The following is a 27,480-nucleotide window of genomic DNA, read 5'->3' as shown; positions in this document are numbered from 1 at the left end:
ATCGCTTTTCTGCTGCTGCTACCTCCAGTTAAATAGCAAGGACACGGGAGCGAGCAGACGGCCGTGTGAGGATATACTTTTTTTGTACCTTGGGATTACAACGCGGAATACAGCATCGACGGCCAGCTGCCAGGTAATATCGACGCACGCATTTAACCGTCCCCTCTTTAGATACGCGAAAAAAAAGTAAGTAAATGTCCCGTGAAAAGTGTCGTTTTCCAGTGAAGGAGGAGGAGGAGGAGGAGGAGGTGGTGGTGGGGGGGATGTGTGGGACGAGCCTCCCTTTGTGCCGAGGCAGGGTCACTGCTCTCAACGCACAATGTGGACACTCCAGAAACGGCGAGGATCCGCACATTTCACCGCTGCTCATCTGGCCCTGCCGTCGACCGTCCTCCATCAGCCCTCGTCGGCTGTTTCGGATGAGTCCGGCAGATACGCCTTCTATGCGTATTTTCGTTGAGTTTAAAACGCCGAGGCCTATTCTGTGTTTTTTTGTGTTGTTGTTGTTTGTTTTTTTAAATCCCCCCCCCCCTCGCAGCAGTAACGTTAACCGCGGGTCCTACTTTTCGCCCCCCCTACCGCCTTGTAACGCTAGCTTCCTAATGATGTTATTATTGCTTTGTAGGACGGCTCGGTTTCAATCCCACTCGACCCTATTGTGTTTTTTTTGTCCTTAGTACTGTTGACCTATCCGGGTTGACCAAGCAGTGAAGTGATGTCTGATAACACAAAAAACATCTTAACTCGTTTTCGGCGTTATTTTTGCGGTCTGTAATCTCAACGTTATCGATCTGACACCTCAAACGTTGCCTGTATCATCATGTATGGCGAGTCGATATCTAAGCTATCTGACGACTCGGTACATTATTTTTTTTTTTCGCCGTTGATGTCCCTATCATCATGAAACGCCCCCGGGAAAGGCGAGCTGTCCGCCACTTCTACTTCACCGTTTTGATTAACTGCTTCCCTATCAGATACCCTATCCGTGTCAGTTGTCTTTTTTTTGTTTTTGTAATACAGCATGTTTATTTTGTCTTTTGTCCGCAAAGAGCGCTTGACATAAACAAAACCAGGGCAGTGCTTTTCTTCACAGATGAGTGACGGTTGGTCTTTTCTTCTCAAGTGTCTCTTTTGATCTGTCACTGATGAAACGTTCATTACTTTTTCTTTTTTTTTCTTTTTTAAATCCCACTCTGCTGGGCTATTATGGGCTATTTCATCCATCTATATTGGCTCTGTTTATCACAACATTTTCCCAAAACTACATTATTATTCCGACTTACCTTTTATTGGTGCAAGAAAAGGCAGAAATAATGACACTGGGCAGCAGGCCATTGATTATTTGCAATAGGCCAGTAAAGGCTCTTACATCTCAAAGTCTTCCAAACACCTAGGCCCTAATTTATCACCCCTGTCTTCATCAGCTGATTAAAGCAAATGGCTTGTTATACTCTATTTCACAAGGGCCCTACATCTTTAATTCACAGCACTGTAGGCTGTCATAAACCTCTGCCTTCACCTCACGCTAATCACATCCCGCAATAAGAAACCTATCCTGTTTTAGCCTTCAAGCACGTCCAACTGCACATTGATCAAATTAAAGCCCCCTAAACTTTGGCATCCCTCAAATCTACAATATTGCTGAGGTGGCATAGGCGGGCAATTCAGGTTAGATCAACATTATTGTCCAGTGGAGTGGAAATTTGCTTTTCCATGCTCATCAAGGTGGTGTGACGTTAACTTGCCGCCTATTTTCCAGGGCCCAAGATGTCCAGCGAAGTGCAGAGACCGGACGACAGCCCCAGCACCAGCGGGGGAAGCTCGGATATCGAACAAAGGGAGTCGGTACCACCTGAACAGGAGCGGGAGCAAGCACAGCCCAAAAAGAAGGAGACCAAGATTTCGAGTAAAACTGCTGCTAAACTTTCAACCAGTGCCAAGAGGTAAAAAAAAAAAAAAGCGTGAATCTGGCTCTGGAGAGCGGCATTTAGACAGGGCTTGTTTGTGAAAGGGCCTCTCCCTTTGTGCCCCGGGGGTGTGAAGTTATATAAAAGACAAAAGTCCCGCTGGCATTGTCACTCTAAACATCCGTGCTATTCAGTATGACACTAAACCCACATAAAGGAGGCGACTCACACAGCCAGGCACCGGAGTGTCATTGCTGTCATTTGAAAGAGACATTCCCACTCCATCCCGTTCATTTCAATGGATTTGCCTCATGCTCTGCACCACTCTTGTCTCTCTCCTACACCACCAACGCCACCACCACTTACCTCCGCCAGTCTTACCACTTATTCTCAGAAAGGCAGGCGATGACAGAATTATGCAACCAGTTGAGCAAAGTGTTGGCTGAGGCCACTGAGTCTTTTTATAACGGCGATTGATGTTATGAACATCTCCCTTTGTGTGTATGCTCCACTTAAAGCAGCCTCTACGGGCTCTTCTTCAGAACGACGAGGGGCTGCGAGGTTGAGATGCCTCACTGTTGTCTGAAGTACTGTGTTTATGTTAACGTTAATATAGGAGCAGCATCTGGACTTGGCCGCCCCTCGCAGTCTGAATCATCATTTTACACGCTTAATTGCTATAAATCGTCAGTGCAGTCATGTTTGTTTTTTTCCTTCTGCTTGATCTTCCTTTGAATTCGATAGAATTTTATGTATCCCACGCAGGCAATGAAATGGGTCCAATGTGAAAGCTAGAAAACATTAGAAACACCAAGACAAATATTGTATTTGGGCTGGAATTGTTATAAAAAGAGTTCTCTGTCTTTTTGTAATCCACATTTTTATGCTTTTCATATGGATTACAAACAGCAGCCTTATTACTGTTTACATCATGACACAGCCAATTCACAATTTGCATGGTAATATATGGAAGTAAACATATAAGATACCCTCAGTGGCTATATCACTGTATATCACTGTTATTGTGTTGTTAACGTGTAGTGTGGCTCCACATGGCTGAGACTAGAAGAAAGCAAGCCTACTTCTTTACAATGAAAGCTTTAAACATGGACTTCACGGACTGCTGAAGTGACTAATGGTTCAGCTTTCATCTTTTTGAGATTTGCCCTGCCAACAGAGATTAAAACATGAAAATCTTTGTTTTCCAGGATTCAGAAAGAGCTTGCAGAAATAACACTAGATCCACCTCCAAACTGCAGGTAAGGAGATGTTATCTTTCTTTAATGACACACTAAGCTTTTATGTACAGATGCTCAAGCTTGAATGAATCTAGATGTCAGAAATGTGTCTTTTTCAAGGCTTCTTGTTTCTAAAAATGAGAGGCCATGCTGTAATGTACATGCTTTTGTCTCTGTTGCCACACTGCCATAATGCTGTTCCATGTGTTTTGTTTGAGATGGTAATCTCAAGTGGATTAGAGTGACTCTAGCCCATTCTAGTGTTGTTGTTCTCTTTTGAAAAATGCTTGATAACACATACTGCAGCCTCGCATGAAAAAGCAGCATTTTAGATCACGTTATTCTACTTGAGAGCGCTTTGAAAAGAAGAAAAATAAGCGGCAGTGTGACTTTAAAACCTGTTTCGATTCTCGTGTGGTTCCCCCTCGCTCTGCTGGGGATTTACCACAGACAATGGTTATTGTGTGGCACTGCCGCGGCTCTCGGCCCTTTGAGGAAGAGATATGGTCGTTCGCGAGTGGCAGACCACATGTGCATCAGTCACTCCCGACATGACAAAAGGCATCCCTCTGGGATGCAGCGCAGGAGCCAGCCTATATTAACTTAAATAACACAAAGTGACATTGTCATTGATTACGCCTCTGTTTATTACAGCACACTAATTACCCTCTGAATCAGCACTCCAACGCAAATTAAGACAGAAAATGGAGGCCGGTCCTAGCTAGGTTAAGGTCACTTGAGGGAGATGTGCTCCATGAGATTTTGAGATGTTGATGTTTTTTGACCATTTTGGAATTGGCTGTGTTTGTTTATAGGCACCTGTTTAAAATGATTAAGGAAAATGGCTTTGTGTGACTCATCTGGTGATGTGGAATTACTACACCCTAGACAGCCTTGTTTATTGCATGAATTAATCACCCCTGCTGGGTCTCATTTGAAACCCACCATCATTAACGATAAACATTTAGCTAACCTTTTCATTCCAACTCACAACCTAGTTTTGTTATTGTACTGGAGGCTAAATGAGATATTGTTTTCCTCGAGGACTCTAAATAATCTATTTCAAAAGCCCCCCTCAAAAAACTAGGATGGCTTGCATGAAGGATTTAGCTGGAGGACACGAGTAAGTCATTTGAAAGTAAAATAATCGCTAGCAGAAATTTCACAGTCATCGTCTTAGCGGGGAACTAGTTGCCTGGGAAACAATTAAGCTTCTTCAAGATAATCCTTTCTGTGTGTTCCCTTTTCTGCATACTCAAATTGATACCAAAATCTAATAACGTGGTTTCTGTGATACACCCAAATAGATTAGTACTCCGTTACAATGATGGGAGGAGGGGGGTCAGATGCATCAAAAAAACAAATTTCTCGTGTGAACGATCAAGGCAGCATTTACATATTTGCATGAATGAGTGCACACGGCGAAGGCAGTGTTGTCATTTGTATGCCGCACGCTCCCCGCTCCCGGCCAGGTTAGCCTGAAAGGTTATTCATTTCATTCCCCGCCACAAATGGAGTCACAGCCTGTTGGCCCCCTTCAGGAGGCGGACAGTGAGTTGTGTTAAAGAGATTCACTTCGGTACATTCAACACCCGGCGCTGGGGGCCAGCTGATGTATTATGTCTCATCTGTCTCTCGGTGAGGAGCCCTCACACTCCCTCGCCACTCTGTCCAGGTCAGAGAGAATTTGCAGAGCTTATCGTGTAGTTAAAATCTGCAGTCTCCTTCGCATCACCTACAATCTCCTCGGTATCACCTACAGGGCTGTGGATTGGATCACGCTGCTTTTCACTGCAAGGTGGAGAGGACTGCTTTGTGTGTTTTTAGTGTAGGTGCAGATCAGTGCTGAGAGCGAGTATATCTGGAGGTGGTTTTGAGACGCCAGGATGTAGTCTACTGTTGTAAAAGCTGGAAGTGTTATGGATCTAATTCAGTAAAACATCTTCAGGTGCCCACTTCATAACCCCAATAAAAACAACCACTCCTTTTCCTCTAACATCCAAGCCAGCTTTCTGCGTTGACCCTCACCTTCATTTAATAGCACAAGCTACAGCTACATTAAATCCTGTGTATTGATAAATAGGATACTTAATAATGCTTTCTGGCTTTCATGTCTTCTGGGACTTTAAAGAGACAAATAAATTTCCATGCACTGCAAACAAAATTGGTGCACTTTTGTGCTATGTCACTGCTCGAAAACGCAAGCCGCAAGTATTTAAATTTGTTTCTAAGCTTTATCTCACTCACAGTATTGTGACAGCTCGCTTGTCACCTTGGCATTGTCATGCATCAAACGAATAGGAACATGTTGAAACCCAAGAGGATTTGACATAGCAATTATTCTCACTGTCATGCACTTCAAGTATATTGCACAGGCAGCTCGCGTTTTTACACCTATTGATGCAAATAAAGCAGTATTTGAAAGGAGTAGTATTTCTCCTGCTTGAAAGTTGCAATTTAGGCATAAATACTGCAATGCTCTGACTGGGACAAGCTCTTTGATTAGATGCACTTTAAAGAGGAACATGACTCAATGAAACAATTCTTATGATCCAGCACAGGCCAATCAATATTGCTGAATAATAACTCTCTCCCAGAGCCAGAAAGACTCAAATTTATGTTGTCATCAGCTATAAAGCCTGGCGCTGCTCCTTAGACAAAGAAAGGGTGGCTGAATTTATTTGTGGACCCACAGATTGTTTGAGATTTTATAACCACATATTTTTTCTATACTAGTGTTGTCAGATCTGAACCAAAAAAATGCACCCAGAAAATCTGCTTTCCCAGTCATCTTCACCATCTTTTCCAGTGTATTTTCTATGGAGCAGCTCTACACTTTAACACCTGACAAATTCACAAGTTTGAGCTTTAGCTGAAATAGTTTAGCTGAAAAAATTCTTAAATTGAGTGGGAGAATTGTTGTACTTCGTGTCCCGCTGTCCCCTTGAATCATATCCCATCTCTCCCACATCTGCCTCCTCTGCTTACTCTGATATTCCTGTCATGAAAAAGATTCCCTCCTACCTTCTCTACTCAGTTTTTATTTCCTTACCTATCACTTCTCTCTATCATGCACTGTCGTTGCAGTCATTGAGTCACAGGGATTTTTTTTTGATGAATCTATCGTCAGTGTGCTGTGGCTCTGACCGTCGTACTCCTTACTGTTGCTTCCTTGTAATATTGACGATTCAAAGATCTAGGGATTTAAAGGAAAAATCCGTCCCAAAACACTTCAACACTGTTAGAAAAACAGCTACCGGCGATGTACCTGGCATTTCGGGGGCCCATTTTGTTGTTTGGTGGTGTATTTTTCTTATTCCCACAGATAACTGGCCAAACGTAGATATTTTCAGCGCAGTTTGATAGCAGAAAAAAACAAGTTCGTGCTCGTTTCCTGCGGGCTGTAGACAGACGGGGCAGGTTGAGGGAAAGTGGGTTCACCAAAAAAGTTAATTACACACGTCATCACAAAATAACTCCTGGAATGCTTTGAACATCACAAATTGATGATATCTACCGGTGTAAGATTATCCGAGGATGGATTTTCCCTTTTAAGCCTATTGTTTTGTTGCCCTTATTGTTAGTCCCTCTGGATAAGAGCATCAGATAAATGCCTTAAATGCAACGTAAACGAGTTCCTCTTTAAAAAGGCTGGATAACATGGCCGGCCTCTAGCACAAATAGCCCCCCTCTGACCCCCCCCGTCCCCCCGAATACAACCGATGTGATGTAATGCCCTTAAGATGCCCAAAACAGAGCTGTCACTCCCTGATGACATCATGAAAGCTGGAGGGAATAGTTTCCTTCGCAAAACACCCAGCTGGTCACTTCCATCACGTGCGTGCCGGCTCTCGGCCTCAACATGAATATCTATCTCCGTCCATTATCAAGTCTCACCAAGAATCTAGCCTCTCGTCAATGTGGGTTCTGACCTCTAATTCTCGTCGTGGCTGATGGGATCATCTTCACGTCTGCGATGGCTGCATATTAGTGTTGTGCCGCGGCCCCCGGGGGGATTATGTGCGAGTGACACACCCAGCATCATTTTTCACAGTGTTACCATTAAGCACAGCAGGGGAGGGTTATCAATATTCATGAGGGGGGCGGAGGGACGGGGACCGGAGGAAAGGGGGGGGGATGAGCTCCAGAATGCCTCCTGGGTATTCTAGTTGATCACTGTCTTTCTGCACGGTAACGTCGGTGAATTATCCCGGGGTAGGATCTCGATGCGATGGGATAGGATGTCAGTTTGAAGTGAACAAAACACGCTAATCCATTCAAATGATGACGGCGTTTGACCTCGGATAAATTAGCCCTAATCGATGTCTTGTTCTATTATCAACTGTCTGTGTCTGACTATACGCTGGCATGTTCCTGACCTTTCTGTGAAGGCTCTGTCCATAGATTGCATAATTAGAGAGCCTCAGTGAGAACACATCTTTAGCAAGTAGAATAAATGTACAGGATTTTTTCTTGATGGCGTTATTGCAGAATCATATTGACAACTTGCATAGTAACACAGTACATACTGAAACAAGATGCAAGGCTGGGTCAGGAATTAACGGGGCTCGGGGGGGAAAAAATGCCCTTCAAAACTCATTATTAGATGAGGGGGCAAAAGAAAAAAGCCCTTGATAATTGGAGTAAACTTTTTTCGTTTCACCTTGTTCACATTGTTTGTTGAGTTATTCACACATGAATGCAACCACTGACCCCACAAAAAAACTACTGCATCAACAAAAAATAAAACGACCAGTATTGCCAAAAACTCAGCAGCCGAGGAGTGGAAGATGGACCGGTTAGGGACAGAGAGAGAGAGAGGGGAAAACGACTCCATCCTCTTCTGTGAGGCCTGCTGCCAGTTAAAACAAATCTTAGTGGTACAATTGCAACTATAATGCAAATGTATTATCTTAGAGAATAAAGGACCAAAATTACCTTTTAAAAAATCTGATCAATAATTAATTTCTTACCCTGGTATAAGAACAACAGGGTCTTACATACAAAGAGAAACAGGCTGCTGCTGTTTTTGTTACGGCCAGAAATTCTCCCTTGCACATCTATGAAACATCTGCTGAAACCGGCAATTTTCTTACCAAGCACCCTAATCTGCCCTCCCATCGCTCTTCTCTCCAAACAAAGTTTTGAGCGGAAAAAAGAAATGAATCGAAGGTAACATATGCTGCGCCTTAGACCTCAGAACATCGTCTTGTGTTTAATTTATCCTTAATGCTTTCCACCGCGGCACTTGTTTGACAGCTAGCAGAGCCCGTCTTGATTCATGTGTGTCACTGAATTCTCAATGTCCTCATTTGCGAGGTACTTTTCTGGCAAACATTTGTCCGGAACGTTATTAATGGGTTGGAGGGGAAACCGAGCGTGAAGCACGGCGTGTGGACATTTTGTGGTGGAGTGTTGCCATTACACAACCGGTTTCACAGAAGCAGTTTAGGTCATTGAGAATGACAGAATGGTAATCTGCGGCTGACACGAAAGCAAACAGAAGAATCTTTTGGCAAGCGCACAAATAACTCACAAGCAAACAATCGCTTTGAGATCCCATTACCACTTTGACTGGGATGCCATCTCAAAATCTAATGGGTTTCCCTCTAAAGTCAGAAATAATAGGTCCTGCCAAGAAGATTTAAAGTCTCTTAATGACATATTTGCTGTCTGGAAGATGAAATGTTACCACTTTTAACATTCTATTATAACTGGTGAAATGAAAAATAACCAATGAATAACATCCTGAAGGAATACCATTTTCTCTGTACTAATTTGTTTAACTCTTAGCTTAAAATTCATGCTACATTTCTATACCTGCAAACCTCGGGGCTAATGCGGTGTCAAGGGAATAGACCAATGGAGCATCAGGCTCTACCGCGGATCTGGCAGCTCAGCTCGTTCTGATCATTGACCTTTTGGTAATAAGTCCGTTCCCTTGGCCACAAGGCCAAATGGCTGCCTGGAGTGCTTTTGTGGAGGTGGCGGGGGCTGAAAAGACATTTCTCTAATCATGGCTGAATGGAGGTTGGAGCAGGGCTACGAAATTAAAAATATTAAAATCGCAATATCGATTAATTCAATTTACAAATCGCGAGAGGCTGCAGTTTTGTCTCGGAGGCAGATCTGTTTCAGGCAGCTTTGTTTTCCTGAAACAGTGCTCTTGTGCTGTTGTCGGAGTCCTTGGCCTACAAATCAAGTTACATGTCAGCACAGATTTTCCCTTCTTTTATTCAAGCAAAGCAAATGTTAATAATTAGCCCCACACATTGTTAGCACATCGTTACATTTTTATGCACTGAAAGAAATTGCGTAGATAAAGCTACTGTCCACATTTATTGCAATTCATATCTCAGAAAAAAAAAAAAGACAAAAATGTTGTTTTATTTTTATTCTTTGCCAAATTCTGCACCTGTAGTTTTAGGGCATGAGGTCCTTGTTGCTGTTACTAAGGCTTGTTTTATTGTTTGTAGTGTCATCCTTTGCCCTGAGTACACAGCAATGCTCTGTGGGCTAAGTGATATTTTTATGACTCATGATGTTGTGTCGTTCATGTATGCAAAGCCTGTGTATTATGGTAATGGTATATGCTCTACATTATTCATTTGTAGCCAGAGGCAAACATTTGCACTGCACAAGAAGCTGGCTGCAGGCAGCAGCTCAGATGCAGGGAGGAAAAACTGCTTACCCCGCCAAAATCTGTGTACCTCCGAATTAGAAAGGGGGGCTGAGGATAATAAACAGATCCCCTGCTTTATTTACAGCATTGTAAACATGAGTGTAAACCCCAGTGAGGAGAAACTTCCTGAAAGAAAGGCCAGTTCTTCAAACCGCTCTCTCGACGTACACTTCCTCAGTTCAATACCAACTGCTGTTTAGATTGATTGAACCCAGCATGTGAAATTGCCTTCTTGCGGGAATAGAATTGCGCTATTCCCTTTCGACTTGGAAACCATGCATACACATATTCAACCGTTTCCCTCGAAAAGGGGTTGTTGCTGGATAAACCGTCCGGTCAGTAATTGCGGTATTCATTGTACAGATGAACAATAAAAGGCTTGATTAAAAAACAAACCATGTCATTTGAGACAATAAAGACAAGAGACTGGGGGAAGGAGGTGTCACATCGGCTGTTGAGCTACGCAGTAATTGGTCTTGGGGCTCTTTCACGGTCAGGGGGAAAGAAGATTGCTTCATTAAAGTTCCTGTTCTGATAACCACAGCAGCCGCGCCGATAGAATGGAAGATCTTAACTGAATGACTATGCCATTAGGAAAAAAAGTGCCTGGGGGGGAATGAGCTGGAATGGCGAATAATGCAGATAATGGCTTTATTTGCGCATGGCGGTATTCACAAGCTCCAAAACATACTGATTCACATTCAATTACTGATTTACTTTTCTGTTTTATTTATCAGCCTCTCACTGTGGCGGCCGGCTCTGACAGGTTTTTACCTGTAACCACACTGTACCGCTCCCCTGTCTGAGGTTTTGTGCTTGGTGGCATTGCTCAAGTGCTTGCACCGTGCACATTTATATGTTTGGTGGGTATCTAAACCGTCTTTTTTGTCAGTATATTCATTCCTTATCCACAAGGAAATTCACTGAACCTCATTTACATAAACACTCATGCAGATGAGGGTGCAAACGCAAAGACTGGCAACTGTTATATATGAAGGCTGCCATACAAATTAACTCATTTTTGCAGCATTTTCCATCATTGTATCTTTGAGTTATTTGTTAGTGGAATTAAATTTAGTCAAACATAATTTTGTGCTGGAGAATCAATATCAGTATCAGCTGCAGGGGGAAAACATTGACATTTCTTTGATGGGGCGTGAATTTTCGTGACCCTTTTTACTAAGAAAAGAGGAGAAAGAACATCATTTTTACTCCCTTGTTGCCTTATATGTCTGCATTTCTTTTGGGTGCAACGGCTCATGTCAAAGCTGGATCTGTGAGATAACGCTGGCCAGAAATTTAACAGATCCCTCACCACCGACACTGACAGATTTTCTCACGTCCCTGTGAGCATTATATTTTAACCCTAACCCTAACCAACTGAACTAAAAGAATCATTAAAGGATGAACTTCACTGACTATCCTCTGCATCATTTTTTAATGAATAGTTTTTCAGTGGATTGCTGCCAATCTGAACTCCACAGCAATAGAGGCTGGTCTGACTATTTAAAGTAGAATATCATTTAATTTAAGAATGCTAGAGTTGTTTTTAGCGCATGGGACTGTCCAACTAGTATTTCTGAGTCTCTTCCATGGCAAGAAACCACAGAACCAAGACTAGTCTTTGAAGCCTTACCAATGTACTGCCTGGAGCTGTTTCATTGACGGTGGTCAGGAGAATGACTTCATGGCATATTATTTATCTGAATGACCTTTTCTGTCAGGCTCTTATTTCTGTCACACGCGATCATTTTAAGCACACAAGAACATTTGTTACTGCCATTTCCCTGACCCTTGCGTTCCCTTAATAGGGCCTGCTTGTTATGTGGTTTTCGTTGCAGGAATTTAAGTTTACTCTACCAGTCATTACAGTCATTACAATTTGCTCTGGAGAGTGTCAGCTAAATGCCCAAAATTTTATCTCAGCAGCTGATCAGTTTGGATATCTGAGATGTGGTTAAACAACATTCTAGTAAAGAAACAATGTGTTTTTTTTCCCCCTGCCGTGTAGATCTGATTACAGTCTTTGAACTCTGTCGGTCTGTACCTTACAGTGGATCTCCGAGGCTTCCCTTTCTATCATCGGCTGAACGAGTGAGTGGCACAGGCTGATCTCTTAACTACATCTCCTTCATCAACTTAACCCGAGCCCTGATGTCTGGGGGAATTGGCTTTGGCTGACAATAACTGCAAGATAGGTTAGCGATTTTGCGAGATTAGCCCGGCTCTCATGCCGCAAGATAAAGGTTATCACAGGTTGGCACCAATCTGCAGATTGCCCTGTGTAGGGAATAAGGCAATATAGATGATTAAACGGGGCAAAGGACACCCTGGTCTCGCGCACTGCACTGTATCACGGGAAGGAAAGGTCATTCAATATATATGGAAATTATTACTGCTCTCCTTACTTATGGGACGCAGCTTGGATAGGTTTCAGTAACCGGAGAATTGGGATGGAGAGGATGAATGAAGACGAAGGCCTGTGGTATGTTCTCCTTTTTTTTTTTTCCATGAAGACAGTGTTTTCTAAATGCTCCTACCGCTTCCCTTGCTTTCAAAGCGTCCGATCTTTGTCCTCCTGTGTACACTGACGAGCCTTTGTTCAAGCGAAGCACATAGCAAGATCAATGCGAGATGCAATTACTTGCTCCCTCACAGGTACCACAAACACTATTTTATGACTGTTGAAACGTGCCGACTACGTGAGCTGATGTCGATACCGCCTTCCTTGGCTGTTTTTTTTTTTTTTGAACTGTTGATTCTGTTAAAAAAGAAGCAATGTCAGAAGAAAAAGATGAACCGTCAGAGAAAATGTAAACTGAGGTTAACGGTTTCAGAAGGAACAGGCAAACCTCACACAGCCTCAGAGTATGAAAGCAGCGTGAATCAGTGGTAAAACGTTTTATTTTGGTGTTCTGTTGCGGAGGAAGCGCTCCAGCTGTCGAAGTGGGTTCTCACATGAGCGTAATCTCGGAGGACAGGGCAGTGGCAAGATTCTCACGGACACCCGCACACTAATGCATCCCAGACCCTTGAAACAAATGACCCAAATACTCACTGAATCAAGGCGTTCGGCCGACATATACTGCAGATGTAGCATTACTCACACACACACACACAGGGTATTATTGCAGCCTACAACAAAGCTCATAACCGGCACTGTTTAACGTCATGTATTTGTGCAGAGCAGATCTGTCTGGGCTGAAGAGAACAGTGTTTTTCCACAGCTAGAGAGAGGGGAGTGACGCTCTGGTTTTTGAGGAGTAACATTTGGCTAATTGAGGCTGCGCCGTTTTCAGGGCTGGGTGTTAGATTATTGCGGGTTTGTTCTTGCAACCCCTTTAGTGAGTTGACATTTTAGATTCAATGATCCAGAGTTTCTTAAAGCGCCAACGAGGAGTTTGCAGCCATGCCCAGCAAGAGAGAATATCATGGCATATAACGAAATGAGCCCGTCGGTTTAAAGTTACACTTGCAGAATTGTAATTTATGAAATGTCTTGACTGCCCAATTACTGTGAATTGAATATGTCAGCTGCAGAGCATCATTTTCTACATAGCTATTACCAGGGTCAAGGAATCATAAGCCATTTAACTCCTGCCATTAGCCTCGCATTAATTTAAGCCGGGTGAATAGGATCTCGTGCAAAGACTCGCTGATGCTATGATTCTGCGGAAGTCTTGATCTGGCTGTCCCTGATTCAATTTGAGCTTCTTGCAATGGCCACACCGCTTTACCTCTCCCAAACTAATGGCCAAGTGAGAGACTGTCAGATCCTGAATGAGCTGGCTCTCAACCAGCTGCAACAAAGCACCACATGAACCCCCGAGCCGGTGGGGGGAGGAGGTCTCCAAGCAACGGCCAGCGGTGGCATGCACATTCAGCTATTGACTTAGCCTTTACCCACAGCCCTTGTGCGGTTGTCAGATCCTCTACAGCAGTCTGTGTGCTGAGCGAGGACCTCTGCCATGCCGGCTCATCTCTCTTTCCATCTTGTCGATTTTATCTCTGCCACAAACTCATCAGCCTTGAAGGAGGCGAGCGCCTGCTTCTATTGGGGACGCTTGAAAAAGGGAATAGCCTGCTCTCTCTTTTACCTTGGTGTCAGGGAAGATTCTGAATAGCATGACAATAATGGGAGTATTACCTTGAGGTGTTTGCAGCACAGAAATGCAAGCAAAGCTTCATGGAGGGAACGTTGCCTTGAGCAATAGATCAGAGGGAAAAGAAGTTGTCTGTCTAATGTTGCCAACTGCAGGGAAAATAGACTAACATATGAACATATGGGGTGCGATCACACCTTATGTTTGTTTTCTTTGGTCCGAAATATAGTGCAAAAGTTTACTTTGTTACTTTTTTGTATTTGGTTTGTTGAGGTTCACATTGGCCAGTTACAAGCGAATCAGGAACTGTAAACAAAAGTCATAAGGAATCGTTTATTGGACAGAGTTTTGGAAACTTGTCATCCCACAAGGTTAGATTTTGACAGCGGGCAGCAGTCGAAACAAATCCGATTCTAGTCGCTGTAGCTTCAGTTAAGCATAATAGACTTGTCAGCACTCTTTGCCGTAGTTTACCTTTCTTCTTTTACCTTTCACTGGTGCTCATACCAGTTAAGAACACATGAAGAAGAGGCATGCTGGTGGCTCAGCTGGCTAGGGCGCGATGTCCTGAGTTCAAATCCGGCCTGGGACCTTCGTTGTATGTCACCCCCCTCTCTCTTCCCACTTTCCTGTTGTCTCTCTCAATTGTACTGTCCAATAAAGCAGAAATGCCATAAAAATAATCTTAAAAATAAAACAAAGTCCAGACTGCGGTTTGCCCTCACTTCATTTTGTTCTGCTAGGCTTTCCAAGCAGAAACTGCTGGCTATCAGATGTCAACATCTGTCTCCTTATACCCATTAAATTGCATGTTTTGGGGTCGTTTCCTGTAGTTTGTTTGGATTATGTCCTCACTCCTACCAAACTGCACTGCAGTTCACTTGGAAGAGGACCAAGACTCGCATTTTCAGACATCCCGGTTATTTGGTGCCACCCGAATTAGAATACCATTGTTCTCACCTGCCGAAACAAACCGAACTAAAGTACCTAAGGCTCCACAGTTTGGATAAAGCGCTCCAAAAATATTTTGTGTGAACGCACCCTTAAACACAGATGACAACTTGTGTCCTTTGCACAGCACATAAATACACATCATGTGTACACTGGTAGTTATTGTGCTCGAAACCAAAGCAGCCCCCTCACAAACTGAAGCACCATCTCAGCATTTATTTGGTTCATTGCAGAAAATAATGGGCAACATCCAGCATGGTCCCTCCACATGCTTTGCTTTTGTTCTTTTTTTTTCTTACAACTCTTACAAAAAAGAAATCCATCAGATTTTTTTTCTTTGTGCCTGAAACAACAGAAGTCCAGATTTGCGGATTCCTTATCGACAGAGTGTATTCTTAAGTAATTCCCTAGAGAAGCAGTGATCATAATTAGCTAATTAAAGAAGGCTTAGGAGAGGGGCAGTGTGAAAGAGTGGCAAAGGAGATTAGTGGAAATTTGCATGTGTGACACTGAAGGAGGAAGGAAACATCTAATGTCTAATTTCTATTTATGGAGAATGATCCATTGTCAAGGGCATGCATGGAGCCAGACGCTTGTTTAACAGTTTGCTGTTTGAGGTTATTACAAAGTTTGCTGTATGGCCGCTGTCAGAACATCTCAGTGTCGGATTATTGGTTTATGTCTAAATAAAAGTGAGCAGTGATAGCACAGCCTCAAGGAAAAGTGTGTTTCAGGCAGTCCGCATACACATTTGTAAGCAATCCGCCAGCAGGTTTGGGTTGGCGTTAAAGATTATGCCCGGTAATTACATGAAATCGGAGGGATTGTTCATTGTCCTGGGCTTTGTGATCTGGACATTGTCCCGGTCTCCTCCTGGCACTGCGCCAGCCCAGGGTCTTACCACAAACAACAGTGGGGGAGGGAGTCCTTAATATGGAAATGGCATTAATTACCAGGCCTATACAACAGATGTGACCTTCAGCCTCCATTCAACATAACTACTCATCTAGTAAAAATAGGCCACGGAGATGAAATCATTTTGCAGTGGATGCCCTATAAATATACCCTGAGTAACTGTTTTCTTGTCATGTATTTCTTGTAATATTCTGTTTTACAGATTGTTGATTTTCATTCAGTTAACACGGTTACATTTCTTTTCCAGGATTTCAGTATTTTACTCTCTTTGGTATGTGTGTGTCAATGTGTCAGAATTGCCTCAGCAACACTCTCAGCAACAACTCCCAATAGCCGGTAATCTAGTATAAACCTTTTTGAAAGATAAGCCAAATCTCCCACTAAAAAAGCCTGGGCCAAAATCTCTGAAACCTCCACAGCTTGAGCATTCGCAAAATCTCCGTCATTAACTTGTCAGAACCCGGCATTTACCGCCTCAGCAGCTCTTTTTCCCCCAAATCTCTGTCCGCCCGCTGGCAGTTTTAACACCAGGCTGTCGATTCCAGTGTGCTGCGCTGATTAACATATTAACATGTCTTCTGTTTCAATTTTTTTTTCCAGCGCCGGCCCCAAAGGAGACAACATCTACGAGTGGAGGTCGACCATCCTGGGACCGCCGGGCTCCGTGTACGAGGGAGGGGTCTTCTTCCTGGACATCGCCTTCACACCCGACTACCCCTTCAAACCCCCCAAGGTCAGCAGCCAGTAGACACTAGTGTTGACACAGTTGGATGCTTGGATACCTGACCCGAGTATCCAGAGTTCCTACACAGGTCTGGAAACGTATGGAAAGTGTGTTTGGTCATTTTTAAGATCTGGAGAAGTTTGGGAATTGGACAAAAGGTCTAGAAAAATCAGAAACAACGGTTGGGCTGTACTGATACCCATACAGTATGATCGCACATTTCCTGTAGTCATGGACACACACACGTCATTTCGCATGTGATTATTGTTGTGAAGAATAATCTTCAGCTATAGAGCGCTGGACAGTCGTTATCAAGCTACTATCAGGATGTGTCAGTTTGAATATCGATCAAAATCTTCAAATCCAGTCAAGAAATTGAAGTCTGGGAAAAACTGAGTAGGAACATTTATTATCACTGTATTGCTCCTTTAACAATACCATGGTACAAAAAAATAAATATCTAAAAAAAATCAGTAAAATAACCTAAAATTAACATGAAACAATACCTAAAATTGTTCAGATACAATAATTATTCTGTTTTGTAGATGTTTTTGTTCTATCAAAACGCTATTAATAGTCATTTTGAGGAGGGGTGGCTGAAACTACAAAAAGTTTCTAATTTTGCTGATGCATACAGTCCTTCAGTTCTGGCATGATAGCAGCAAAACATCATGGTTGTCAGAACGCAACGTATCACTATTTAAAGTTATCTGGAGCAGGATTTTCTGGTAAAAATATCTGGCAGAGTTCAGTTTTTGTAAGACTTCAGTTTGCAAGTGTGACTTTTATGCAAGTTGACGGTAATATAATGATGTGAAACACTACAAAATGAAGTACCAGTTCATGAAAAACACAGTATAACACTAGTACAGCACATTATATCAAATCTGGTGCCGTGGTAGTTTCTCAGTGGCGGGACTCTATGCGATTTGACACAGCTGTTTTACAGCTTGCTTAGCACTTTTGCACTCTACATTTTTGTTTGGGAAGAACTCTTGTGATTTGAGCTGCTATTATTTTGTAGAGATCTAGTTCTCGCCAAATCCAGACCAATTCAATACTTTTCTGGGGTTTTTTTAATATGTTTTTCTCTGCAGATCATTTTAGGGAAGTTGAGTGGATGTCATTATTGAACACACAGAATATGTCAGGGCCAATCTCCCTTTGGTCCGCAGTGCACCCGATTACCCTTTCACTTGGCCTTCATTCTCTCTCTCTCTCTCTCTTTCTCTCTTTCTCTCTTTCTCTCTTTCTCTTTCTCTCTCGTCTCTCCCTGTTTCTCACTCTTTGTGCTGTGTAACCACCAGCTCTGTGTTTGACAGCAGACTCAAACAAATCCACAGGCTCCGGCCCGGCTTTCTGTAGCCAGAGGGCTTGAGTGTTTCCGCCCCCCCCCCAACCCATACCTCCTACCCCTCCGACACACACACACTGTGATCTGCAGCCAACCCCCCCCCCCCCCCCCCCCCCACCCCTCAACCCACCCCCCCAACACCACCCCATCGCCCCGTAGCTGCCATACACTCCCTCACAATAGAAACGCTCCAATGAAGCTCAGTGCTGAATGCGCTCAGACCCGAGGCTTGGGAATTTTGGATCCAGACCCCCCCCGCCCCCACTCTCGCTTTTTAAAAAATCTGGAGCTCGCCAGGTGGATGCGTTTCAGTGGAGGGGTATTATTTATAACGTCCTGTCCTGTGCGATTTTGGGAATGCCAAGGCTCATTAGAAGTTTCCTCTGGAGGGTCGGGGTCAGGTGGGCCAGATGTTGGTGATTGGCGCGGGCCAAACAGCGGTGTCAAGTGTCACGACCAAACAGATGTCAAGCTCACATCCAAGCCGTTATAAACAGCCCGGCGGTAGGTTGTTTGTGTGTTTGTTGAGGATGTGTGACATGGGCACTGTTTCTATGCAAATCCAGGTAAAAATAGAGTCTAAATGCTGCAGGTCGCTGCGTGGTGGGGGGGTGCAGTTTGCTGGTGGGGTGTTTGTGACATTTAAATTCATTTACACTTGAGTGTTACTTGGTAATGAAGAACGAGTCCAATATTTAAAGTGATGTCAAAACTGTTATTCTTTTGTGGTTCCTCGATTTTACACCATGCTGCCCTCTGTTGGTCAGTCTAATTCAGTATAACATGAGAAATGCCATAGAGGGTGTCTGGGAACAAAAGGTTATGATTTAATGAAGTAGTAAATAATATTTTCAATTGATCAATCGGTCATAAAAAACAACAAATATTTGAGTTGTCTTTTCATATTAGAGAGGGGTGTGCGTTTGTGGCTGCATACACATAGCACCATTGACAGATAGTGTTAAATGGGCCTCAGTGGGGCAATTAAACCTGCCCATTATACTGTTACTGATGCTGATATATCGATGTAATGTGGAGGGTTAGGGGAAAAGGGAAGTGAAAGGCCCATAGCAGCTTTTCAAACGGTCCTCCGTGTCTCACCGCTGGCTCTTGATTATCACAAGCTTCCCCACCTGGCAGGCTGTTACTGTACTTACACAGCAGACTCCCAGCAGCAGAGTTGCACTTTATCTTCCACTGTGAGCTTAAAACTCATCTCCATGAGACTTAAAGCCCTGCTCTCCTCCCTGAGTCACACCCATCTCTTCCACATCTGAGGAGGACTTCACCTACTTTCTAATATGCTCTTGTCTGAATTTTTAAAAATCATTTCACATCCTAGTAGTTCTTGGTCTTACATGATCATTCAAATCTCATGGGGATATTTTGTTACGTGAAGTGTGGCTTAGCAGTGTGTGATCGCAATTTAGGAGTTGAAGCTCATTTCGTTGTTGTGCTCATTGTAAGTCGCTCTGGAAAACGGCATCAGCTAAATGCTAAAAAGGAACTAATTCACGAGCCAATTTGGAGTACCAGCCAAATGGATAGAAATTATGCTAAAAGTGATGGTGGTTTGCCTGACAAAGTGGTAGCAACAGGTTAAAGCACCGGCCACAGCCAAACCTTCACCATCATTTGGTTTTGTTAGTTTCCCGCCCTGCCCAGCACAGCTGCTGTCTGAAACACCTCTTCCTCTTACTGAGCTTGGAAACTGTTAATTTATACACTGCATGTCATGGTACAACCTACAATAGCAGCGGAATTACTCAATTTTCAATATAATTTACTGACTTCATCGGATCTGGGTGGAAAAGGTTATACAGTAACCGTCTCACATCCCAAAACAACTTCCATCAAGCACCCTCGATGATGAAACCCTCGAAGATGCTGGTTGCCAAATTGTGTGATTTCTCTATGTAATGTGTAAGAGTATATATAATGCTCTATGTAATGTGCTCCTGGCTCTATGTAATGTGTAAGAGTCTATGTCATGTGTAAGAGTCTGCCATATGTGCACAACATGAGGATTTGGTTTCTGTGAGCCTGCAGATGTCTTTGACATGTAGCGATGGAGCTGATGAGGCGTTTTAAAATGTAGGCGGGGATTTCAACACGAAAAACCACTAGCTGCTTTATGTGGCAACAAGAAGCTGGGAGGTGGAGGACGGGTGGGAGCGAAGGGCTTTTCCATTATGCAATAGGATTTCACTTGTGTTTCTACAAGCTTCTCCCCCTAGCAATGCCTCTGTGTGTCTAGTTTTGTTTGCATGTGTGTCTTGCTGTACTGTTTTTCTCGCTGGAGCTGCTACACTGGTAATGAATGGGAACATGACCTTGTGGATTGTTAGAATTTATGATTAAGCGTTTACACCCACTTGTGCTTTTTTTTCCACTGTAACACAAATGGATCTGTAAAAAGCTAATATAGTCGTATCTCTGGAAATTCACCCCAGTGCTTCAGTCCCACACTGGCCAGGAAGATCTGGGTGGGGAAAGAGAATGAAAAGAATCTCTCCCCTCCCTCAGCTTAAACTGCCAAGGAGCCATTGAGCAAGGCAGTTAACCCCCAACTGCTGCAGTAGGACGGCTTGTCGATACTTCATCATGCGTGGTAGCAGGAAGGCGGGGATATAAAATCATTAGGTGACGCTAAATCGTCTCTTCCCAACAGTATTTTATACCCTTAACAATCATTATTTTGTGAACTTTAATCTAACCAGCACAATACTCGCACACTCATTAACACCTGTTCCTTAAATATCAATGCATACTGAACAGGATCATGAATAAATGTTCAGTTAGTTTGCTCATTAATGCTCTCTGAGAGATCTTATACTGCAAGGTGGCAATGAGTATAAAATATGTATAACAGAAAATACTGATCTTGACTAAGAAGAGTTTATTTTCAGCTCAATATTGTATTGTACAGTTCTGGAAACTCAGACACACATAAGATTAGGGTTCGGCAAAATGGACAAAATGAATATCACAATCATAAGAAATGATTTTGATATTAATGTATAACTATTTCTGATAGTTAGACCTATACATTGATATGCAAAATCACATAGGCAAAATAATAAAAACAGATTTTCATCACAGTGAACTGCACGGTAATATAAAGTATGATAAAACCTATTTTCAAATAATATTTTTATTTTTTTATTGGATAAATTAGAAAGTACTGATTGGACTGTCTAAGGGCATATAAATAACAATTGTGAATCATATCAATCAATCAATATTCTCTCTTTTAGGTCTCTATTAGGTAGTAATTCCCATTAGTGTCGACTAAATAATAAAAACACCATTATATCTGTGATGCCTGGATTTGGCAAATTCCAGACAAAGACAAATTCCTCTCTGTTCATCGTATTCGCCGATTAGAGAGATTGTGTTTCTGACTCTGAACCGCGGTGTGTTTGTGTCTCCAGGTAACGTTTCGTACGAGGATCTACCACTGCAACATCAACAGCCAGGGGGTGATCTGTCTGGACATCCTGAAGGACAACTGGAGCCCCGCCCTCACCATCTCCAAGGTGCTGCTGTCCATCTGCTCCCTGCTCACAGACTGCAACCCAGGTAAGACGTCAGCATCGCTCTGCAGGGCCGTCTGACACGCAGACCGATGGACTGTCAGGCGGAGTGAGCCGGCGCCGGGGTCGTGCCACTCTCAATTCACTCGGTTCAGGAAGTGGATTTTCCTCCGCGTTTCAAACGCTGAAAAAGCTTTGAGAAGCATTGTCCGACTTAGTAAGAAATAACTGTTGTATCAGTTGCAGTTTCTTTTTAGATTTTGAACTGACTTGAATTGAAGTGAAAATGAATCAACCTCAATGCTGTCAGAATTATGTTTCAAGACTAGAGCTGCACGATATTGACACATAATCATATTGCAATTATTTTTGCTGAATATTGCAGTTGTGATATAAATTGCAATACAGTATACAGACACAGATGTTTCAATCTTTTTCATTTTTCAGCAAACAAGAAACATTTTTAATGAAAAACTGAGATGTTGCTTAAGATTTGCTCTGTTTCAATACAATTAAAGTTTTTTTTAATTTTTTATGTGCAATTAATTTATATGCCAGAAATTGGGCTTAGCACCATAATACCATGTTTTTCAATTAATTGTGCAGCCCTATTCAAGACTATTAAAGGGGCATTATGTAAGCTATGACTTTTTTCTAGCTCTATTGCCGACAGGAATTGCAACAACATGGACAGGTCTCTGGGACAGGTTACGGCGGCCTGTATTTCACAACATTTACACAATAGAGATGAGGAAGCTAGCTAATTAGAGCAGAGATCCAATAGAAACGTCCAGTGAAGCGGTAATATATCACCATGCAAGATACTGGAATAATAAACCTGCTTTGTCATTTCGGTTCGAGCCGGTGAGCGGAGTGTTTTCTAAAACAGAGCAGAGCCAGAAAGTGAGTTTTGAAAGCCAGAAATCTCAGCAGCTGGCAAAGTAATCGTTGAGTCATTGGTATTGATCAAAAACCCTATCCACCCCCGCAGATATATTGTGGTCATTTTATGCTACGGGAAATCTTACTTATGGCACTTTTAAGTTCCTGTATGATGAATTGGAGCTGAGAATCCAGTCAGGGAAATGTGGAAATTGTCCTGCAGTGACGGTGGTTTTCTAGTCGTTTCCCTGACTCTTCTACCTCAATCTTCAGATTCTCTTTGCTGCTCCCCGGGGATCGTCTGTGCTTTTAATTTGAATAACAATGATCATTGATGCCACTGCATTTGGGACAATGTCATTATCAAGTCGACTGGATGTGCCCGTAATAAAATTAATGCCACGGGTGTCCTTCAGGCTAGCAAGGGCTGTAGCTGCTTCTTGGAGCGAAACTCTTCCCTGTTTGGAACCTGCTGTTGTTTCAGCCGGCATGATAGATTCCTACCAGTCAACATAATCCAGGAAAACACTCTTCCATCTGACGATTGTATATATTCTACAGGAGTGGCTTCAACAGTTGACAGATTTCTTTATCCCTATTTCATAAACAAACCAATGTAACGCCTCACAGTATAATATCTCTGCAAGTTGTTTTCGATGTGGTTAGGCAGGGAATGGAAGAGACTGGAGTCTGGAGCAACACAGATGGGTGATGCATGGACGGTTATATAATTTCCACTTACAAAGCACATGCCTGTAACAAAGATAATATTTACTTTAACCATGTGCTCAAACTTGCAAATGCTATGTCTTGGGAGATTACGGTTAAGTTGTAAGCAGCTTTTAGAAGGGAACAATTAGGGGAAAATACACAAACCTAAAAAATTTGTACCTCAGTTGCTTGAGCTAAGAGCGCAGAGTTTTCCTCTTATTCACTAAGAAATGTATGCAGATCAAGTGGTGCAAATAAACCCTGGAAAAGAGCGCTGCACAGGCAAACAGCCCCTTCATCACCAACTGCATGACCAAATTGAGTGCTTCAGCTCCAAGTCTAATCCACCAAGGTGGCACCCTTGTGCCCTAAAGCCCCTTTATAATTGGAGCGTTCTCTGATCTGAACTGAGATTCAAGGACAGAAAACTCTCTCTCTTGCCTGTCTGACTTTAAGGCAACGACAGCAATGACAGCAGCCATTCTGAACAGCCAAACTCTGCACAAAGTCTTTATGCTACTTTTCCTGATCTGGGACGTGGTTTGGGGAATTATTAGTGAATTGGGTGCAATCTTGATTTACACGGCCTCACCTGCAAATTAATATTACTAGTGCAGTGCCCATTTGCTTTGAGCCCCGCTGCTGCACAGAGCGCTGTTCGCTTGTTTATTCAAAGTTTATTAATATTGAAAGTGTCGCGTCCTTGGATCCCCAGCAATACACCCGCCAAGTGTGAAGTAGATCGGACAAACGGTTCTCGTGATATGCGAAGGACACACACACATACACACTCACAGACGTATATGGTTTAAATCCAGACAGAAACTTCACCAGTGAGACTAAACTGCGCTTGAACCATAGAAGCAGTTTACGGCCTTCCATTGGTTGATTCTGCTGCCAATCAAACGTGTCTGTGCACCTATTGGCTAGTTTTACTGCCTCCGCCTCTGTTTTTTTCTCCTGTGTGTGTGCTTGTTCTTCTCTCTCGGGCAGTTTAACTGAGCGGGGCGCGTGCCTTTCTCCCGCTCAGCCAGTCAGAGCCCTGAAGCCCCGCCCCGCTGTGATGTGACAGTGTTTATATCAAACAGCCCCCGCTGCACTCAAACACAGAGCTGAGCGGCTCGCTGTTCGCTTGTTTAGTCAAAGTTTATTAATATTGAACGTGTCGCGTGTCCAAATTGCACCAAATCCGACACTGCACGTCCTTGGGTCCCCAGCAATACACCCGCCAAGTGTGAAGTAGATCGGACGAACGGTTCTCGAGATATGCGAAGGACACACACACACACTCTCACACACACACACACACACACTCACTCACTCACAGAGATTCCTCGAATTAGTAGATAGATGATGTGAAAAATATTGAGATTTGCAATTACAGGCACAAAGAAGTTTTATCTTTTTGTCTAGCGCTTTTTGACACACTTTCTATTCATCACACACGGTTAGTGAGCAGCATGACTCTTTGATTCGGTCATTTTTTGTGATATAACACATGCAAACCTTTTTAGTGAATCTGGGCCTGAGAGGATAAAATGTTTAGGACACTGGGCAAAGTGCAAGCTTTCCACCAGTCTCATCAGTAAAAAGTTGATCCGCAAAACAGCATGCTGCTTCAGGACATGTCTTGGTCTTGGTCAGGTGTGATAAAACACCTGACCAAGACCAAGACAGGTCGAAACATTGTGTATAACTGTGAACAACTGTCCTGGAGCAGTATGCTGTTGTGCGGATCAACCCCCTCCTCAGCTGAAAAACCCCAACTTCACCTTCATGTTGAAGTGGTGCATCAGGTAAGACAGAACCTGCTGTTACATGCTGCAGGTGAGCGGAGCGTTGTGCCGAACCTAAAGTGCCTGCCAGTGACCCTTGACCCTTGGTTTTGGTTTCCTGTACAGTGACTCACCCAGCCCCCCTCTCTCTCTCTCTCTCTCTCTCTCTCTCTGTGCCTTTCAGCCGACCCTCTGGTGGGAAGCATCGCCACACAATACCTGACCAACAGAACAGAGCATGACAGAATAGCCAAGCAATGGACAAAGAGATACGCCACATAGACTCCCAGCCGCTAACCGCCCCCCCTCCCCTCCTTTACCACCCCCCTCCCCCCTCACTGTACCTCTCTCTACCTCTCTCTCACCCTTAGTCTGTCAAAGCACACTCACTAAGTGCAACGGTATACCTTCCCGTCCTCTTCCTCATCCTCATCCTCCTCTTCCTCCTCCTCCTCCCCAAACCTTTTATCTACCTTTTCTGTGTATAAAAAAAAAAAAAAGAAAATGTCCTTTGTTCCTTGTTGACTTGAAAGCTTCTTTTTTATACAAAGAGTAGATTGGGATTTTTATTTTCCAATATCTGAATGTTGGAAGTATTGTATTGAGAAAAAAAAAAAAAAGAATATTATAATTATCATACGCATTGTCCTTCAGCTATACAATATGTAATCTCGTTTTCTTAGTGGCACCTGGAACAAACATGCAGAATATATGCTTTTACTTTTTTTTTTTTTTTTCCTTGTGTGTTTTTTTATTTTATTTTATTTTATGTTGTTTTTTTTGTATTTGTCATCGATATGTTATCTGCATGGAACAGGAGGAAGATTTGCATCAATGGATCCTTCATGCTTTTCAACTCCCTCTGGTTTTGTTTGTACTGTATGTATTTTTTCAAAGGCTTTTGAGGCAGACCACAAAAGTATAGGTCTGCTTGTGAAAGAGGCAGGACTTGTATATTTACTGGCTACCCGCCACCTCTGCAATTGCAGAGTGGTTTGTTGTGCACTTGTATTACTGAAGCACCCAATAAAACACACTGTGGTTGGCTTGTGAGACTGCTGTGCTCTGTCTCTGTGAGTTTCCTGTTTCACTACAGCCTGCAGCCTCAAACATTTACACCCAGTCAGTGATTCCCACTCTCACCTTAGGACTGCTTTAATATCTCTCTCTCTCTCACACACACACACACACACACACAGACCTGATTATAAAACTTTACTGTTATAGACAAATACGGTAAGCTCAATTTAGGCTAATAAAATTCTTATCAGACATGGGCGTCAACTGGGGAATGCCAAGTCATGGGCTCTTGCCATAACTTGGCTGCAGCGAGTCCAAATTTGATCTTGTAGTTTTTTTTTTCCTCTGCCAAAGAGGTTTTGTTTCCCTCCCTGTTAGTTCGTCTGTTTGTCTGTCAGCAGGTTATCTCAAAAACTTATTAACAGATTTCCATTACATTTGGTGGACATGATAGGTCTTGGGCCAAGGAACTATTTATTAGATTTTGTTGCCGTTCCAGATCTGTGATTTCCACCAGGAGACAATGATTGGGTTTTTTTTAGCCATAACTATGAAACTAACAGAGATAGAGACTTGATTTAAAATCCTAAGGGTGTGTTTGCGGGGTCAAGAAATCAATTTCACAACAATTGTACGTGATAGGAATGATGCAGCTGGGTGTAACAGCAAGTTGGAGAATTGCTCAGCTTTGGCAGAGGTTTGCGCTCTCCTGACTCTCTCTTCTACTGGAGAGCGAAGGTCAAGCAAAAATTGCCAGAAATCTGTTTGGCATAATGTTAAAGGTCCAGCCCAATGAGAATCGCACTTCCCAATTTCATCGTATTGCTTAAGAAATGTTAATGTAAACTGTCAGTGTTTTGCGGAAAAATGTCCTTTGAGAAACTCTCCCTCAAACAGCTCAACAGAATCAAAAGGATTTCAGATTACAGTCTACTTCCTGGTGTAAATGACATCACATAAAACCAGATTTAAATGAATGATAAAAATATTAGATGAAGAAATATTGGTATGCAGCGGATGGTACAATCACTAGGCTCACTCTGTCCTACAAGCTTTATACCATCAAACCATCAAAAACTGGGGGAAAAAATTACATTCCCTGTGTTAGAAATCTGACCTTCTGAATCTGAATTTCACTGGATCTTTAAAAAAAAATCAAATCAGGGCCAGTGTTCCCTCTAAAGTGTGTGTGTGTGTATGTGCAAGATAATTTGGGAACATAAATCTAATTATTTAATCACATTGACTCAGTAATAATACCTTGTCAGTCATCAGTAATTGCTCCCATTGTCCCCAGAAATGTAAAATACATGAGCAGGTTTTGATGTTTTGGTTGCAAGTGTTGAATACAGAAATTTACTGTGAATCATGGCTGTGAATATAAATAAAAATACAACAAACTCTTCACATTATCCTCTGTAAAACTATGAAGATGTGCTATTGGGCGATTGCATTCATTCCCAAAGGTTTTTATCAACTGTTGATGTTAACTTTATATGAGACTGGTAATTCAATCCAGTAATTTAATCACATTGATCCAATAGTATCTTGTCATGAGTCATTGCTGCACTTGACATGTCGCCAGTAAAAGTGGGTTTTGAAGTTTCAGTGGCAATGATGTTAGATGCAGGGACTTTTTTTTGATGACCCTGAATACAAACAATACAACAAACTTTCCAGAT

General features: G+C 42.8%; 1 protein-coding gene across 1 annotated transcript; it reads left to right on the top strand.

Annotated features, from left to right (window-relative positions):
• ube2e2 (ubiquitin-conjugating enzyme E2E 2) lies at positions 1 to 25,825 on the top strand. Its single transcript, XM_071924380.2, has 6 exons — positions 1 to 133; positions 1,760 to 1,943; positions 3,116 to 3,166; positions 16,397 to 16,529; positions 21,309 to 21,456; positions 24,963 to 25,825. The coding sequence occupies exons 2-6, from the start codon at positions 1,768 to 1,770 to the stop codon at positions 25,058 to 25,060; spliced, it is 606 nt and encodes a 201-aa protein (XP_071780481.1). The 5' UTR covers positions 1 to 133; positions 1,760 to 1,767; the 3' UTR covers positions 25,061 to 25,825.
• Positions 25,826 to 27,480: the final 1,655 nt, after the last annotated feature.

Source organism: Centroberyx gerrardi, chromosome 12 (genome assembly GCF_048128805.1).
Source record: "Centroberyx gerrardi isolate f3 chromosome 12, fCenGer3.hap1.cur.20231027, whole genome shotgun sequence".
Lineage (NCBI taxonomy): Eukaryota > Metazoa > Chordata > Actinopteri > Beryciformes > Berycidae > Centroberyx > Centroberyx gerrardi.
This window is presented reverse-complemented; position numbering and strand designations above follow the sequence as displayed.

Bases quoted from the DNA above. Each gene is read 5' to 3' on its own strand.
- ube2e2 (XM_071924380.2), top strand. From the start codon at position 1,768: ATGTCCAGCGAAGTGCAGAGACCGGACGACAGCCCCAGCACCAGCGGG. The intron at 1,944-3,115 runs GTAAAAAAAAAA...TTTGTTTTCCAG, and splicing joins CTTTCAACCAGTGCCAAGAG to GATTCAGAAAGAGCTTGCAG. The intron at 16,530-21,308 runs GTCAGCAGCCAG...TTGTGTCTCCAG, and splicing joins ACCCCTTCAAACCCCCCAAG to GTAACGTTTCGTACGAGGAT.